A 20000-nucleotide genomic window follows, 5' to 3' on the forward strand; every position below is an offset into this window, starting at 1 on the left:
CCGGGGGCCTAAACTGGCCCGCCACATTATTTTATATGGCCCGCGAAAGCCTGGAAATAATATGCGTTAATAAAATGCTTAATCTTTTCTTACTAAATATATTTGTCATTTCCCCTTTTGACATTAAAAATCATGTACTGCATGCAATTGCATATCTTTTAAAATGCAATATTATCAAAATAAAAATATTATATTATCATGTATTCCAAATATATATTTTTTTGTTAAAATAAAGATAAATACTGTACTTAAATATCTGCTTGACTTATGATTTCAAAACAAATTATCAATCAAATTGTAGACTGTAAAATTGACAGTAGATTTTACGGTTAAATTTGAGGTTTTTTTTTTACCGTAAAATCAACTTTGGTACTGTTTTTTTCCGTATACAATAAGACACTAAAACATGAAAAAAATCACAAAAAAAACATTAAAACAAGATTTTACTGTAAAAAACAAAACAAAACTGGCAGCTCTGTTGTTTAAATTTTACTGCTATAAACAGCGGTATTGTTTTTCCATTCCATTACATTTATTCTATTTTTTTATATGCTGTAACAAAAAACATTGCTTTTACTGTAAAATTCTGGTGACTGAGCTGTCAGTTTTTTAAGAAATATGTAAATATTTTTTTTGCAGCTTATGTAAAAAAAAAATATTGTTAATGTATTATATAGTATATACATGTATATTCATATATTACTCATTGTTAAAAGCGTCCCTCTGAGGGCAACCATAACTGCGATGTGGCCCTCAATGAAAACGAGTTTGACACCCCTGGATTAGAGGAATACTTTCCCTCCTTTTGGCTGAATACCAATCACTAGTTTTGGCCTAGAAGAGATACACACTTGAAGAGCTCACCCTGTTTCCTGATCTATGCACTCTCATACACATACGTTATTATTCATTATTATTATTATTATTATTATTTGTTAATGGTGTCATGAAGTACCAGCCCGGAGAGAGGGTGAAGCTGGAGTTTTCAAGTTAACTTTCAGTTTCGGTTGCTGTGCAAACGAGGAGGACAAAAGAATGAGAGACGGGCGACCGTTTGACCATTTTAGAGACTGTTTTCGACCTTTTATAGAGTAAATTGTTAAACGTCAATTCTAGTCACCTCTTATCATTTTAGACAGCCTTAGAGCAAAAAGATCTGGGTGGACTGTACCCTACTAAACTGAGGGGTCCTAATAATTATCAAAAATGAAAATGTATATATCTGCTTGTCAACATACAGTTTGGAAGCAAAGTATTCATCATTTGGTAGTAAAAAATATAATAATCAAACACAGTTGGCGATGCAAATTGTGTAACAAGGCTATTATACGTAAATACATAAATTTACTTATATTCAATTGAATATAAGTTGAAAATGATTTGCTAATCATTGTATCCTGTTTTTATTTACCATTTACACAACGTGCCAACTTCCCTGGTTTTGGGGTTTGTCGATAAACGATTATAATATTAATAATAATATATTTTATTTGTAAAAAAAAAAGCACTTTACATTGAGTAAGCAACCTCAAAGTGCTACAGTGTATTAACAAAAAATAAAAAGATAATAAAAAAAAACTAAAAAAAAAACTAGAACAGCCTAATAGCTAGAACTAGTACGCATACATCTAAAAAAGGCTTCTTTTTTTTTTTTAATTAAAAAAGAAGGGTTTTTAAGCCTTTTTTAAAAAGCATCCACAGTCTGTGGTGCCCTCAGGTGGTCAGGGAGAGCGTTCCACAGACTGGGAGCTGGCGGAGCAGAAAGCCCGGTCTCCCATTGTTCGTAGCTTTGTCCTCGGAGGTTGGAGGAGGTTAGCCTGTCCGGAGCGGAGGTGTCGTGTGGAGGATTTGGGGGTGAGTAGTTCTTTGAGGTAGAGGGGGGCATTTCCATGGAGGCACTGGTGGGTTAGTAGGGAGACCTTGAATTCAATCCTGAGTGGAACAGGAAGCCAGTGAAGGGATTTGAGAGTTGGTGTGATATGGTCATATTTCCGATTGAGCTATTACGACTCTGACGATTTAAAGATGCTAATATTCATATTTTATCTTTACATGACAGAATAACTGGATCTTGTACTTGTGTATTTCAGACACTGAAGTATTTGGTGTTTGTTATTACACGCCTGTTGCCACGTGCTCCTCCACAAGGGGAAAGGAGCAACTCAAATTGAATGATCTATTTCAAGATATTTACTTCTGTGATGGATTACCGAGTCAAAGAGTCAATAATTGTTCAATTAGACCTCGCGGGCGAAACTCATGAGACTCTCATTACCACAATTTCCATGGTCGTTTGAAAGTGTGGCTCCGGGTCCGCCTTCCAGTCCGTGGCCACAAATAGCAATTTTGTTGTCAAACATGATGTGAAGTCCCAATGATTAATAGAAGAATGCAAATAGGCAATCAAATCTGGGCAATGATGAACTTTGGAATACCAAGTTCAGCCTTTTTTAACAACGCATGCATGCAAGTGGTTGTCTCTGCGAGTTAAGCGGATCCTGGAGACATCGCGACATTTCCAACCAGAGCAGGGATTTGTTTCACAGTTGTGATTATTGCCCCTCGTTTCTCTAGAAAGCAGAACTTTTACAGCGATAAGAGGGCTTTTCTTGGCTCAAATTGAGACAGAGGTGGTACAACCCTGACCATGCGCCAGAATTTTACCGCAATTTTTTCAATTTACAGTAATATTCTGTAAAGAACACCGTAAAATGTATTGTAATTTTTATTAATTTGATGGGTAGTTTGCTGTAAAATCATAATTTAAACAGATTTTTAAGTATTTAACAATGTTTGAAAGGTATTATAATATACTGTAATATCTGTTGCAATATTGGATACTATAAGTTTAAAAGGCATGCAATTTCAAGCAGTACTTATATTTTTTCTGTCAAAAGGCCATCCATCCATCCATTTTCTACCGCTTGTCCCTTTTGGGGTTGCTGGAGCCTATCACAGCTGCATTTGGGTGGAAGGCGGCGTCACCCTTCTCCAAAGTGGGCTGGCTCAGGGTGGAGGACAGAGTAAAACAACTTGCACTGAGCCTAGTCTATAAAATCCGCTACACCTCCCTGATACCGAAGTACGTGTCAAACTACTTCCTTAACGTAAATGACCGCCATAACCACAACACCAGGGGGAGCTCCACTAACCACGTTAAACCCAGATTACGAACTAACAAAGGTCTTAACTCCTTCTCTTTCTATGCCGCATCAATGTGGAATGCGCTCCCAACAGGTATAAAAGAAAGTGCATCTCTATCCTCCTTCAAAACCGCAATAAAATTTCAGCTCCAGGCAGCTACAACCCTAAACTAACACCCTCCCCGGATTGTTAATAATCAAATGTAAACAATCAAATGCAGATACTTTTTCTTATGCCTTCTGATCTCTCTCTCTCTCTCTCTCTCTCTCTCTCTCTCCCCCTCTGTCCACTACTTGCTGTACATATCCTACCAAGTCAGACCTACACTGTTCCAATATCCATTTCTCTGTTCTCAATTGTTGATGACTGATGATAACAACCAAACCTACCCCCCGTTCCCCCCGCCCCCCTCCACACCCCGGATTATAAATAATGTAAATAATTCAATGTGATTATCTTGTGTGATGACTGTATTATGATGATAGTATATATCTGTATCATGAATCAATTTAAGTGGACCCCGACTTAAACAAGTTGAAAAATGTATTCGGGTGTTACCATTTAGTGGTCAATTGTACGGAATATGTACTTCACTGTGCAACCTACTAATAAAAGTCTCAATCAATCAATCATAAAACCCTGGACAATTCCCTGTCAAAATTAAAAACTGATATTATCATAATATCAGTTAATATTGTCTTATGTTTGTATCCAAATAGGTTTGTTCATTAGGGACACGGTCAATTGAATAACAATCATTCAAATTCCTTTGTATTTTAAACATTTAACACTTAAGTGTACTTAATTAAAACTACGTTGAAACTCCTACGCCACGGAAAAACGAACGCGCTAAAATATAATAAACGCTTTAAACCAGGGGTCCCCAAACTTTTTGACTCGGGGGGCCGCATTGGGTTTAAAAAAAAAAAAAAAAAAAAAAAAAAAAATTAAAAAAAAAAAAAAAAAAATTTTTTTTTTAAAATAAATATATATATATATATATATATATATATATATATATATATATATATATATATATATATATATATATATATATATATATATATATATATATATATATATATATTTGTCATTTAACATCAATTAACATTGATGTTCATCAACATTTAACATTGTCATTTAACACGCTGCAAGTATATATATATATATATATATATATATACATATACATACATATACATACATACACATTGTCTTTATAATCCGTTTTGTCATTTAACATCAATTAACATTGATGTTCATCAACATTTAACATTGTCACGTTATCGATGGGAAAATTCATTTTTAGACAATATGATTTGCCTGAGTGGCTAGGAGACATCAAGAGTAACAAGCGGTAGAAAATGGATTAGAAAAGAAAGATTTAAAAAAAATTAAATAAAAAAAATTAAATAAAAAAAATTTGGGACTTCCTGTGGGCCGGATTTTTGATGCTTGGGGGGCCGGATCCGGCCCGCGGGCCGTAGTTTTAAGACCCCTGCTTTAAACTCTTCAACAGCTTCAGACCTACCGTATTTTTCGAACTATAAGTCGCAGTTTTTTTCATGGTTTGGGGTTGCGACTTATACTCAGGAGCGACATATGTGTGAAATTATTAACACATTACCGTAAAATATCAAATAATATTATTTAGCCGAAAAATGGACATGCTCTAAAAAGTGTTATAAGTAAGTGATGTATTCATTTTTTTTAAAACAAAATAAGATCTTTGTGAAATGATAGAGTTCGATTCCAGCCATGTTTCATCATAATGTATACCCACCTCCGTTGAGCTTTTGACAGCAATTTAAAATAAAACGTGCAAAACCTGATTCAACATATTCAAAAGCTGTCAACTGCCCTCAGAAGAAGTAGTATTTTATGGCCCGTATGTAGGATCATATTACGTGTGCACTGTAACTTTGCCTCCTTTCATCTCAGGTGACAAACATTTAAGCCTTTAATTGTAGATTTAGCCCTGAGCTATATAACATGTTACAGTGTTTTTCTCTCTCTCGTGTCGCCTATCTCCAACAGTCCGTTCTATGGCGAGGACTTCTACTGTGAGATCCCACGCAGCTTCAGACACCTCTCCTTCTACATCTTCGACAGGGACGTCTTCAGGAGGGACTCCAGTATCGGTGGGTTTCAAACATTTGGGACGTTTTTTTGCTCCTCTTTTTTCAATTTTGCCCAACATCCACAATCCTTACGTGAGACACAAACACGTATGTCAATCCCTTTTCTGTGACTTCTAGATAGCGTAATATTGCAGGTAATGGTAATTCTACATTTTCGCCTTTCAAGTCCTCATAAAAACCTCCAACGCTCCATTTACATGTCATTACCTGCATTTTAGCGTCATTGTTAGTGTAGGTTCTAACGCCGAGGAACTACTTTTCTGGTGTAGTGACACATCGCCTCGCTAACAGCAGCTGCTTCTGCATCTGCTTTAAACGAGGAAAAGCCAATTGTAGATTATAAATCATGCCTCACACCTGTATTGTAGCAAAACGGTGCATGTGCTGAAAGATACAACCATCCCAGTAAGAGCGTACATTGTACGTGGCTGTTTTGTGCTGAAAGATACAACCACCCCAGTAAGAGTGTACATTGTAAGTGACTGTTTTGTTTTTACTGCTGAAAGATACAACCATCCCAGTGGGAGCGTACATTGTAAGTGGCTGTTTTATGCTGAAAATACAACCATCCCAGTGAGAGCGTACTTTGTAAGTGGCTGTTTTGTCTTGTGCTGAAAGATACCACCATCTCATTGAGAGTGTACATTGTCGGTGGCTGTTTTGTTATGTGCTGAAAGATACAATCATCCCAGTAGGAGCGTACATCGTAAGTGGTTGTTCTGTGCTGAACGATACAACCATCCCAATGACAGCGTACATTGTAAGTGGCTGTTTTGTTTTGTGCTGAAAGATACAACCATCCCAGTAAGAGCGTACTTTGTAGGTGGCTGTTTTGTTTTACTGCTGAAAGATACAACCATCCCAGTGAGAGCGTACTTTGTAAGTGGCTGTTTTGTTTTGTGCTGAAGACACAACCATCCCATTGAGAGCGTACATTGTAAGTTACTAATGTGCTGAAAGATACAACCATCCCATTGAGAGTGTACATTGTAAGTGACTATTAGTGCTGAAAGATACAACCATCCCATTGAGAGTGTACATTGTAAGTGACTGTTTTGTTTTGTGCTGACGACACAACCATCCCATTGGGAGCGTACATTGTAATTGACTATTTGTGCTGAAAGATACAACCATCCCATTGAGAGTGTACATTGTAAGTTACTATTTGTGCTGAAAGATACAACCATCCCATTGAGGGTGTACATTGTAGGTGACTGTTTTGTTTTGTGCTGAAAGATACAACCATCCCAGTAAGAGCGTACTTATTAAGTGACTGTTTTGTTTTTCTGCTGAAAGATACAACCATCCTACATATGTTTCTTAAATACAACCATCTCATTGGGAGTGTGCATTGTAAGTGGCTGTTTTGTTTTTCTGCTGAAAGATACAACCATCCTACAAATGTTTCTTAAATACAACCATCTCACCGAGAGCGTACATTGTAAGTGGCTGTTTTGTTTTCCTGCTGAAAGATACAGCCATCCCATTGGGAGCGTACTTTGTAAGTGGCTGTTTTTTGCTGAAAGATACAACCATCCCAGTGGGAGCGTACTTTGTAAGTGGCTGTTTTGTTTTGTGCTGCAAGTTACCACCATCCCATTGAGAGTGTACACTGTAAGTGGCTGTTTTGTTTCTGCTGAAAAACACAACCATCCCAGTGGGAGCGTACTTTGTAAGTGGCTGTTTTGTGCTGAAAGATACAACCATCCCATTGAGAGTGTACATTGTAAGTGACTGTTTTGTTTTTTGCTGAAAGATACTACTATCCCATTGAGAGTGTACATTGTCGGTGGCTGTTTTGTTATGTGCTGTAAGATACAATCATCCCAGTAAGAGCGTACATCGTAAGTGGCTGTTCTGTGCTGAACGATACAACAATGCCAATGACAGCGTACTTTATAAGTGGCTGTTTTATTTTGTGCTGAAAGATACAACCATCCCAGTAAGAGCGTACTTTGTAAGTGGCTGTTTCGTTTTGTGCTGAAGACACAACCATCCCATTGAGAGCGTACATTGTAACTTACTATTAGTGCTGAAAGATACAACCATCCCATTGAGGTCGTACATTGTAAGTGACTGTTTTGTTTTGTGCTGAAGACACAACCATCCCATTGAGAGCGTACATTGTAACTTACTATTAGTGCTGAAAGATACAACCATCCCATTGAGGTCGTACATTGTAAGTGACTGTTTTGTTTTGTGCTGAAGACACAACCATCCCATTGAGAGCGTACATTGTAAGTTACTATTTGTGCTGAAAGATACAACCATCCCATTGAGAGCGTACATTGTGACTATTTTGTTTTGTGCTGAAAGATACAACCATCCCATTGAGAGCGTACATTGTAGGTGACGGTTTTGTTTAATGCTGAAAGATACAACCATCCCACTGAGAGCGTACATTGTAAGTGACTGTCTTGTTTCACGCTGAAAGATACAACCATCCCACTGAGAGCGTACATTGTAAGTGACTGTCTTGTTTCGCGCTGAAAGATACAACCATCCTATTGAGAGTGTACATTGTAAGTGACTGTCTTGCTTCACGCTGAAAGATACAACCATCCCATTGAGAGCGTACATTATAAGTGACTGTCTTGTTTAGTGCTGAAAGATACAACCATCCCATTGAGAGTGTACATTGTAAGTGACTGTTTCGTTATGTTTGTATTTCGTTTAGCAACAGTGCTACATGTTGGTTTTAGTATTTCACCAAAGCTGGTTCAGCCTAGCTTTTTAAATGTGTAACTCTTTCTCCGTGTATACTCAGACTATAAAAAGATACGGTTCTGGATCATTCTTTGTCCCAAAGTAGTCATCGTTGGCTCTCACATATGACATACAAAATTAAATTATAAAAAACTTCAAATGAACAGATAGATCTGAAGTTGATCTAGAGATTTAAGCGCAGAAAAACATAAAGTTAATAAATTACATTTCTATGACCGAGACACTTCTGGGTCTCCGGGACCAAACTTGAGGGCAACCCTAAAGGTAAAAAAAAAAATCTTTATATTCTATTGCTTTTGAAAATGACAAATCTCAAAATGAACCCCCCCCCCCCCATGCTTGAAAAAGTTTGGACACCCCTGCTGTACATTGAAAATGTGTACATTTCATTTTTTTTTTTTTTTTTAATAAATGTTTTTATTAAATTCGACAGGTATTACAATATACAATAGAACAGTAGTCACATTTTCCCCTTTTTTTCCCACCCGCTTCCAAGAACAACAACCCGACACATACCCCATACACACATAGCCCCCACCCCCCCAGGTCCTACATACAGTAAGTTAAAGGTACAGTCACAAATGGAAAATAATTAGTACATCACTTTCTTCTCAACATAGGCAGATAGTAAATATACACCCAGAATAAATATAAATACATAAAAACAAAACAAAAACAAAAAAAAACAACAACAAAAAAAACTACCAAAAAGGAAGCTGGTTTATGAAAGGTGAACTTTTCATGTGTCCTGTAGCGTCTTTAATTTAGCTATGTAGTCAACCACACAGCCCCAAACAGAATAAAACTTCCCAGGTGCCCCCCTAAGATTGAACTTTATTTTCTCCAGATCTAAATACATCATAAGGTCTTTAAGCCATAAGGAGGCTTTGGGGCAGACTGGTGACTTCCACTCCAGCAAAATTCTCCTACGTGCTAATAAGGATATCCTTACATTTTCTCCTTATTTGGGGATCTGATACCGTCCCAAAAATAGCCATTTCTGCACATGGTGTCAGATTTAAATCCAATGCCTTAGCAAGGTGTTTGAAAATAGTTGTCCAATAATCCAGCAAATGGGGACAAGACCAAAACATGTGCGTCATATTTGCAGGTGACATGTAACATCTGTTACAAGTATCCGAGATATTGGGGTATATTTTGGAGAGTTTGGAATTAGTAAAATAAATACGATGGACAACCTTAAATTGTATTAAATTAAGCCTTGAACAGGATGTACTGTTATTAATTTGGGTTAAGGCAGAATCCCAATCTCCATCATCTATAGATCTGCCAAGCTCTTCTTCCCAACTCCCTCTGATTTTATCAAGAGCCGTTTTACCAAACTGGGATATTAAGATGTAGATTTTGGAGATTAGGCCTTTCTGATTTGTGGGAATATCTAAAATTGAGTCAATTAGCGAATTAGGTGGAGTATTAGGGAAAGAGAAACTATTTAATTTAACAAAATTACGAACCTGAAAGTATCGAAATAGGTGAGATTTTGGTAGGTCAAATTTTTCACACAGTTCACTGAAACTAGCGAAGACATATTGGTGATGTCTTCGCTAGTACATTTCATTTTTGATGGTCTTTGGCTGCATTTTTCAGCTAATTTGTGGTTTTGATGCGATGACGTGTGTAGGCAAGGTTGCAGTGAAGAAAGAGGACCTGCAGAAATATCACGGCAAGGACACCTGGTTCCAGCTCCAACCTGTCAGCGCTGACTCCGAGGTGCAGGTGAGTACGGACAAAGAGAAAACACTCCAGTGCAATTGACTCATCCGCTGTACTTCCAGCGTTATAGTCCAGGTGGTTCCGAACTAGTCAGCGATCTAAAGACCTTAAACTAGACCTGGGCAGAATATCAATATGATCACGTTTTTTGTTATGGGTGATTTAAAACAGGGGTTCTTCACCTTTTAGAACTAAAAAAAACTCAAATCTATGTAAGATTAAATATCTCAAATAAGGGTGATATATGCTTATTTTCTGTCTGATAAGATAATTCTTCTCACTAAGCAGATTTTATGTTAGAGTGTTTTACTTGTTTTAAGGGTTTTGGTCCTAAATGATCTCAGTAAGATATTACAGCTTGTTGCTGAGATTTGATGACCTATATTGAGTAAAACATGCTTGAAACTAGAATATCAACTGTTGCAAAGATGTGTCATCAACACTCACAAGTTTAAAACTACTTTTTTAAAGTAATAATTTCTTATTTCAACATACCTGCCAACTACTCCGGTTTTCCCGTAATTAGTACGGTTTTCATCAACCTATTCCGGGTTACGGTTGCAGTGATAAAAAAATACGGTTTTTCATTAATGAAAAAAAAATAAAAAATTTTAAGTTTTATTCACGAAATCGCGTAACCACAATGACAATCGACACTGCTTCCCGTAACTTCCTATCGAGCCATTATGAATGCCATGCGCGAGGCTATTTATAGCACCGCTGCCAAGCAGTTGCAATTGTTTCCAAACGAGCGAACGATCATGGAATCAGCCGGAGAAAAATCGCAAACGAGTCTTAAACCGAAAAGAAAACTGCAGTCATTCCGTGAAGAATATTCAAAAGCCTACCCGGGAATAATTATCCGTTCCAAAAAGGGTGAAAACTACGCAAATTGCACCTTGTGTTCGATATTTCGATGACAACCTTGGAAAAGTATTGTCAGTACTTCTGTCTTTGAGGGAATGCAATACGGCTTCCACAGGCAAAAACATTTACAAAATACTCGCGGAAGAAATAGACTCAAACGAAATTCCTTGGCAGAATTTGGTTTGCTTTGCTGCCAATAATGCTGCAGTGATGATGGGATCTAAAAAGGGTGTTGCAGCTTTCATTACGGAAATGTCTCCTTCGGTTTACATCGCCGGTAAGTACAGTTCGTAGCATAAAAAAACTCACAAAACATAACATTTTAAGTAAATCTTTTATTACATAAACAATAAATCAAATCAAAAATAATTTCTGTGTACAGTATATCTTTTTATTTGTGATAACGATAACATGTTCAAAACAAGTAACATATAACTATCATACTATTCTATTACTTCTTAATTCTATGATGCTATTGAATTACATTTTAATGAAGTAAACTTATCATAAAGTTACCATATCATTTTTGCAGTATGATCAATCTGATAGAATAAATTTGGATTTTAGCCACAAAAAGGTAATGACACCAATGTTATCTATTGGAATTGTTTAGTACTGTTATACTGTTAAAAGTGTTTATACTATTTATGCTTTCAAGTCCAAGTTGAAGAAATCTTGTTAAATGTTGACAGCATAACTACCAAAATACAGAAGTATGTCTTTAATATTTTTGCAGTGCTATTTCTGTTGAAAAGTTAAAATGATTACATTAGAGATGTGATGTGCCACTTTTCAAGTGTCTGATGGCTTAAATTAATTTTCATTAATTTTTCATATTTTGAATTCTTTTGAAAGGCTTACAAAAAAACTACATTTGAATTGTAATTCCATGCTATTGACAGGACTATTAATTTTAATGAAGTTAGCTTACCATGTTTACAGTATGATAATTGTGATAGAAATGTGAATTTTAGGCACAGAATATTTTTTTACAATTGAACAAGGCAGTAGATTATACAAGCTTGGACAGAAAGTTAATAATGACACCAATTTTCTTTTTAATGGAATTGTTTAGTACTGTTTTACCATTTGTTTACTGTAAAAAGTGTTTATACTGTTTATACTTTCAATTAACAAATAGAAGTCTTGTGAAAGGTTGACAGGATACCTGGCATTACCGGTAACTGTCAAAATAATTTCAAACTATTGAAGTTAGCTTACAGAATAAACATGTCAATCAACCCATATGATTTTTGCTGTAATATTTTTGTTTTGAAAAGTCACTGTGACTGATAGAAAAGTGATGGTTTTAACAACATTTTAACCTGTCTGAATGCTAATAATCATTTTGCGTCGTTGTCCTGGACCTACCGGGGCCTGCGGCCCCTTGACCCTGGCTACTAGATTTTTCTGATTTCAAAAGTTGGCAGGTATGTTTCAAGCATGAAAAAAAAAAATCATGACTTTGACACAATTGTGTCTCATATTGAAACAGATGACAGCCAAAAGGACTTTGCTGTTTTATTTTCAATGAAACAATAGAAAATACGGACTCATAGTAGTACAGTTGTTATTAGTGAGAATATACTTATTTTAAGGTATTTTTGGGTTCATTGAGGTTAGATAATTTTACTTGTTTTGGAAAGTCTTGACAAGCCAAATTTTCTTGTTCTATTGGCAGATAATTTTGCTTAGTTCAAATAAAATACCTCTAATTTTTGTATTTTTTATTCTTGTTGTTGAACACTGACTTTTTGCAGTGTTGCACTCAAATATTACCATTGACCTAGTAAATATTACTCTTCATAATAATCGTATTTAATAATTATATCCAACCTACTTCCAGTTAACAACCTTGTCAAATATTATGAAAGCATGTCTTATTATTATCAAGCTGATGAACTAAATACTGCAAAAGAAGGGACTCATAACTGTCGAAAAATAAATCTTCGCAATGCTAACATCAATGCATTCTAACTAAATAAACAGTAAATAATAATACATATGTTTATTAAACAAAATTAAAATGCAAATGAAAATACTGTTTCACAACTTTTAGTCATAATTTTTGCACTTAAAGAAACTTTTCTATGACTTTTGCGCCACACTTCTTCTGTTTGATGTTGTCATTACTGCCACAAGTGGTGGAAAAGTGTATTACAACTGAGTGCCACCGCGACCCCCACAGCTGGGAAACACATGTTTTTTGGCGGCCCTCGAGGAGGCGCTCGCCGCCCAACAATAGGCCCTATGGTTAAGAAACACTGATTTAAAACATTTCAAAAACATACTGTGGCTCTTCCGGTTGCTTCTCAGCCTTCCGCGTCTCTGTCTCCGTCTCGCTCTCGCTTTCGCTCGTGTTCGGGTTCGTTCTCGGGTTCTCTCTCTCTCATCAGCTCGCACTTCTCCCACCACGTCCTTCTCGGCTGCTGCCCTTTTGTAGAGTGACAGGTAATCAGACAACTGCGCCCAGGTGGGCCTTCTACGTACCTGTTGCCGATCTCGAAGCCTGCCCGGCACACCCTGCCTTGCTACAGGGCTGCAGGCCACGCCTCCTCACACATATCATACCAACTTTATTTATAAAGCCCTTTATAAATAAACAAGTAAACACACAAAAAGCAGAGAAATACAGGCAAAGGACAGACTAAAATATATAATTTAAACAGAGGTCAAATATAGACGTTTGTTCCCAAGACGTGTGCTTTTACTGCCATCGAGTTTGTGTGGTGTAAAAGGAGTAAAACATCAATACATTATTTGCATGGATGTGCTCTTTGAGGTTGAGTTCACAAGAAACACTCAAAACATTGACAACAAATTCATAAAGTCACAAGCTGATTCAATGTCGTTGAAAAAAAAAAGAAGTTTCAAAACATTGTAACTTTTGCTTTTACTTTCTAAAAAAGCTTGCGACATCCTTGAGGGACTGAGTGAAGGAGATCAGCTTCCTCTTACTGTGATTGTTTATAGAGCAGGCAAGAGTTTGAGGCGAGACTTCTTCCCTACAAAGTTCATTTTACTGATCTGTACTGTTCATGTAAAATTCATCAGCTACTTCCTCATTAACTATGGATAAAGGAAACTTTTTACAGTTTATCTGAGGGTTGTCTAGCTCATTAAGGTTCTCACTAATTCCCCAAATCGCTGATTAGACAAATCCACTTGAAGATGCACTCCAGAGTTTAGTGCAGGGGTGTCCAAACTTTTGGACTAGGTGGCAGCATTGGGCTAAAAAGCCTCTTTATTTTCATGACTATTTACATTGTAGATTGTCACTGAAGGCATCAAAACTATGAATGAACACATGTGGAGTTATGTACTTAACAAAAATAGGTGAAATAACTAAAAAAAACATGTTTTATATTCTAGTTTCTTCAAATTAGCCACCCTTTGCTCTGATTACTGCTTTGCACACTCTTGGCATTCTCTCAATGAGCTTCAAGAGGTAGTCACCTGAAATGGTCTTCACTTCACAGGTGTGCTTGATATCTTACTGTTGACTTTATGAGGTCATGTTAGCTCTAAACTGAACAAAATTGACGCTAATCCATCTTTTTGTTATCTTTTTTTTTCCCCCAAAGAAGAATCGATAAGAAACTCGATAAAGAACCGAATCATTTAGCAGAATCAAAAGTGGAATCGGAACTGGAAAATTCTTATCAATTCCCATCCCTACCCTGCTTTATATCGGACTTTTCAAAGACAGTTTTAAAAAAGGCCTTTGATTTTCTTTCCATAAGTTGTTTTGCAGGATTTACCGTCCCGTGGTTGATCTCCCACTGAATTGTTTCGGATTATACCGTTCTAAAAAAAATGATATCATCCCTGAATCGTATCGGCAAGACGGCAACCACAAATTCGGAATGGAATGGTTGTTCAAACGAATCGTTGCACTCCTAGTACTTCCATAGTGCTTGATTTTGTTTCCTGAAGTTGTTTTGCAGGATTTTGCGTCCCGTGGTTAATCTCTCAATGAATCATTTTGGATTGTATCGTTGTAAAAAAAATTATATCATCCCTGAATCATATCGGCAAGACAGCAACCAAAAAATTCGGAATGGAATGTTTGTTCAAACGAATCGTTGCACTCCTAGTACCGGTACTTCCAAAGTGCTTGATTTTCTTTCCTGAAGTTGTTTTGCAGGATTAAACGTCCCGTGGTTGATCTCCCACTGAATCGTTTCGGATTGTATCGTTCTAAAAAATTATACTGTCCCTGAATCGTATCGGTAAGACGGCAATCAAAAATTCGGAATGGAATGTTTGTTCAAATGAATCGTTGCACTCCTAGTACTTCCACATAGTGCTTGATTTTGTTTCCTGAAGTTGTTTTACAGGATTCACCGTCCAGTGGTTGATCTTCCACTGAATTGTTTCGGATTGTATCGTTCTAAAAAATTGTATTGTTTCAGAATTGTATCGGCAAGACGGCAACCAAAAAATTCGGAATGTAATGGATGTTCAAACGAATCGTTACACTCCTAGTATGTCCAAATAGTGCTTGATTTTGTTTCCTGAAGTTGTTTTGCCGAATTTACCGTCACGTGGTTGATCTCTCACTGAATCGTTCGAAAAAAAAATGATATCGTCCCTGAATCGTATCGGCAAGATGGCAACCAAAAAAAATTCGGAATGGAATGTTTGTTCAAACGAATCAATGCACTCTTAGTACTTCCATAGTGCTTGATTATGTTTCCTGAAGTTGTTTTGCCGGATTTACCGTCACGTGGTTGATCTCTCACTGAATCGTTCGAAAAAAAATGATATCGTCCCTGAATCGTATCGGCAAGATGGCAACCAAAAAAAATTCGGAATGGAATGGTTGTTCAAACGAATCGTTACACTCCTAATACTTCCAAAGTGCTTGATTTCCTGAAGTTGTTTTGCAGGATTTTGCGTCCCGTGGTTAATCTCTCAATGAATCAATTGTTTTGGATTGTACTGTTCTAAAAAAATTATATCGTCCCTGAATCGTGTCGGCAAGACAGCAACCAAAAAATTCGGAATGGAATGTTTGTTCAAACGAATCGTTGCACTCCTAGTACTTCCATAGTGCTTGATTTTGTTTACTGAAGTTGTTTTGCAGGATTTACCGTCCCGTGGTTGATCTCCCAATGAATCGTTTTGGATTGTATCATTCTAAAAAAATTATATCGTCTCTGAATCGTATCGGCAAGACAGCAACCAAAAAATTCGGAATGGAATGTTTGTTCAAACGAATCGATGCACTCTTAGTACTTCCATAGTGCTTGATTATGTTTCCTGTAGTTGTTTTGCCGGATTTACCGTCACGTGGTTGATCTCTCACTGAATCCTTCGAAAAAAATTATATTGTCCCTGAATCGTATCTGCAAGATGGCAACCAAAAAAATTCAGAATGGAATGGTTGTTCAAACGAATCGTTAAACTCCTAGTACTTCCAAAGTGCTTGATTTCCTAAAGTTGTTTTGCAGGATTTTGCGTCCCGTGGTTAATCTTTCAATGAATCATTTCGGATTGTATCGTTGTAAAAAAAATTACATCGTCCCCGAATCCTATCGGCAAGACAGTAACCAAAAAATTCGGAATGGAATGTTTGTTCAAATGAATCGTTGTACTCCTAGTACTTTCATAGTGCTTGATTTTGTTTCCTGTAGTTGTTTTGCAGGATTTACTGTCCCATGGTTGATCTCCCAATGAATCTTTTCGGATTGTATCGTTGTGAAAAAATTATATCGTCCCTGAATCAAATCGGCAAAATGGCAAACAAAAAAATTCGGAATGTAATGGATGTTCAAACGAATCGTTACACTCCTAGTAGTCCAAATAGTGCTTGATTTTGTTTCCTGAAGTTGTTTTGCCGGATTTACCCTCACGTGGTTGATCTCTCACTGAATCGTTCGAAAAAAAATGATATCGTCCCTGAATCGTATCGGCAAGATGGCAACCAAAAAAATTCGGAATGTAATGGTTGTTCAAACGAATCGTTACACTCCTAATACTTCCAAAGTGCTTGATTTCCTGAAGTTGTTTTGCAGGATTTTGCGTCCTGTGGTTGATCTCCCAATGAAACGTTTCGGATTGTATCGTTGTAAAAAAATGATATAGTCTCTGAATCGTATCGGCAAGGAAGCAACCACAAATTTGGAATGGAGTGGTTGTTCAAACGAATTGTTGCACTCCTACTACTTCCAAAGTGCTTGATTCTGTTTCCTGAAGTTGTTTTGCAGGATTTACTGTCCCGTGGTTGATCTCCCAATGAATCGTTTCGGATTGTGTCGTTTTATAAAAATGATATCGCCCCTGAATCAAATGGGCAAAATGTCAAACAAAAAAATTCGGAATGTAATGGATGTTCAAACGAATTGTTACACTCCTAGTATGTCCACATAGTGCTTGATTTTGTTTCCTGAAGTTGTTTTGCCGGATTTACCGTCACGTGGTTGATCTCTCACTGAATCGTTCGAAAAAAAAATGATATCGTCCCTGAATCGTATCGGCAAGATGGCAACCAAAAAAAATTCGGAATGGAATGGTTGTTCAAACGAATCGTTACACTCCTAATACTTCCAAAGTGCTTGATTTCCTGAAGTTGTTTTGCAGGATTTTGCGTCCCGTGGTTAATCTCTCAATGAATCAATTGTTTTGGATTGTACCGTTCTAAAAAAATTACATCGTCCCTGAATCGTGTCGGCAAGACAGCAACCAAAAAATTCGGAATGGAATGTTTGTTCAAACGAATCGTTGCACTCCTAGTACCGGTACTTCCATAGTGCTTGATTTTGTTTCCTGAAGTTGTTTTGCAGGATTTACCGTCCCGTGGTTGATCTCCCAATGAATCGTTTCGGATTGTATCATTCTAAAAAAATTATATCGTCCCTGAATCGTATCGGCAAGACAGCAACCAAAAAATTCGGAATGGAATGTTTGTTCAAACGAATCGATGCACTCTTAGTACTTCCATAGTGCTTGATTATGTTTCCTGTAGTTGTTTTGCCGGATTTACCGTCACGTGGTTGATCTCTCACTGAATCGTTCGAAAAAAAATGATATTGTCCCTGAATCGTATCTGCAAGATGGCAACCAAAAAAATTCAGAATGAAATGGTTGTTCAAATGAATCGTTACACTCCTAGTACTTCCAGAGTGCTTGATTTCCTAAAGTTGTTTTGCAGGATTTTGCGTTCCGTGGTTAATCTTTCAATGAATCATTTCGGATTGTATCGTTGTAAAAAAAATTATATCGTCCCTGAATCCTATCGGCAAGACAGCAACCAAAAAATTCGGAATGGAATGTTTGTTCAAATGAATCGTTGCACTCCTAGTACTTTCATAGTGCTTGATTTTGTTTCCTGTAGTTGTTTTGCAGGATTTACTGTCCCATGGTTGATCTCCCAATGAATCTTTTCGGATTGTATCGTTGTGAAAAAATTATATCGTCCCTGAATCAAATCGGCAAAATGGCAAACAAAAAAATTCGGAATGTAATAGATGTTCAAACGAATCGTTACACTCCTAGTATGTCCAAATAGTGCTTGATTTTGTTTCCTGAAGTTGTTTTGCCGGATTTACCGTCACGTGGTTGATCTCTCACTGAATCGTTCGAGAAAAAAAAGGTATCGTCCCTGAATCGTATCAGCAAGATGGCAACCAAAAAAAATTCGGAATGGAATGGTTATCAAACGAATCGTTACACTCCTAATACTTCCAAAGTGCTTGATTTCCTGAAGTTGTTTTGCAGGATTTTGCGTCCTGTTGTTGATCTCCCAATGAATCGTTTCGGATTGTATCGTTGTAAAAAAATGATATCGTCCCTGAATCGTATCGGCAAGGAAGCAACCACAAATTTGGAATGGAGTGGTTGTTCAAACGAATTGTTGCACTCCTAGTACTTCCAAAGTGCTTGATTCTGTTTCCTGAAGTTGTTTTGCAGGATTTACTGTCCCGTGGTTGATCTCCCAATGAATTGTTTCGGATTGTGTCGTTTTATAAAAATGATATCGCCCCTGAATCAAATGGGCAAAATGTCAAACAAAAAAATTCGGAATGTAATGGATGTTCAAACGAATTGTTACACTCCTAGTATGTCCACATAGTGCTTGATTTTGTTTCCTGAAGTTGTTTTGCCGGATTTACCGTCACGTGGTTGATCTCTCACTGAATCGTTCGAAAAAAAATGATATCGTCCCTGAATTGTATCGGCAAGATGGCAACCAAAAAAAATTTGGAATGGAATGGTTGTTCAAACGAATAGTTACACTCCTAATACTTCCAAAGTGCTTGATTTCCTGAAGTTGTTTTGCAGGATTTTGCGTCCTGTGGTTGATCTCCCAATGAATGGTTTCGGATTGTATCGTTGTAAAAAAATGATATAGTCTCTGAATCGTATCGGCAAGGAAGCAACCACAAATTTGGAATGGAGTGGTTGTTCAAACGAATTGTTGCACTCCTAGTATTTCCAAAGTGCTTGATTCTGTTTCCTGAAGTTGTTTTGCAGGATTTACTGTCCCGTGGTTGATCTCCCAATGAATCTTTTCGGATTGTATCGTTGTGAAAAAATTATGTCCACATAGTGCTTAATTTTGTTTCCTGAAGTTGTTTTGCCGGATTTACCCTCACGTGGTAGATCTCTCACTGAATCGTTCCTAAAAAAATTCTATCGTCCCTGAATCGTATCGGCAAGATGGCAACCAAAAAAATTCGGAATGGAATGGTTGTTCAAACGAATCGTTACACTCCTAGTACTTCCAAAGTGCTTGATTTTGTTTCCTGATGTTGTTTTGCAGGATTTTGCGTCCCGTGGTTGATCTCCCAATGAATCGTTTCAGATTGTATCGTTGTAAAAAAATGATATCGTCCCTGAATCGTATCGGCAAGACAGCAACCACAAATTCGGAATAGAGTGGTTGTTCAAACGAATCGTTGCACTCTTTGTACTTCCAAACTGCTTGATTCTGTTTCCTGAAGTTGTTTTGCAGGATTTAGCTTCCCGTGGTTGATCTCTGCACTTGTCCCACATGTATTACTGTCCCGCTATTCACTATTCAGCCGTCCGGCTCTCACCCACCCACACAGATGCATGCACAGTCAGAAGCGCACACACCCCTCACACACACACACACACAGAGGCGTGTAGTTCCGCACAGATGCGCTCACACGCGGTCTGAATGGGAACATCTGCAGACAGATGGGTGTGTGTCGCCCTGGAGCGCCATAGTGAAACAGAGACACATTCATCCGAGGAGGAGGGGAGCGGAAGGACGTGTGACAGAATGGGAGTTATAGACAGAAAGCGAGAGAGACGGATCAAATGAAGTCGGAAGATACGCTCCCTCTCTCTCTTCTCTTGTCAATAGAGGACGCATTGTTGGCCTCCTCGTCTGTTTTCTTCCTCCCTTTGCTCGGA

At 37.4% G+C, this 20000-nt stretch overlaps 1 protein-coding gene across 2 annotated transcripts in view; it reads left to right on the top strand.

The window, feature by feature from the left end:
* rasa3 (RAS p21 protein activator 3) overlaps nucleotides 1-20000 on the top strand; it is a 127354-nt gene that overhangs the window by 45043 nt on the left and 62311 nt on the right. For both annotated transcript variants that reach the window (XM_061974725.2, XM_061974726.2), the window contains exons 3-4: nucleotides 5182-5285; nucleotides 9655-9749. In XM_061974725.2, the coding sequence (XP_061830709.1) occupies nucleotides 5182-5285; nucleotides 9655-9749 (199 nt within the window). The remainder of the gene's footprint in view (nucleotides 1-5181; nucleotides 5286-9654; nucleotides 9750-20000) is intronic.

This window comes from Nerophis lumbriciformis, linkage group LG15, assembly GCF_033978685.3.
Source record: "Nerophis lumbriciformis linkage group LG15, RoL_Nlum_v2.1, whole genome shotgun sequence".
Taxonomy (NCBI): Eukaryota; Metazoa; Chordata; class Actinopteri; order Syngnathiformes; family Syngnathidae; genus Nerophis; species Nerophis lumbriciformis.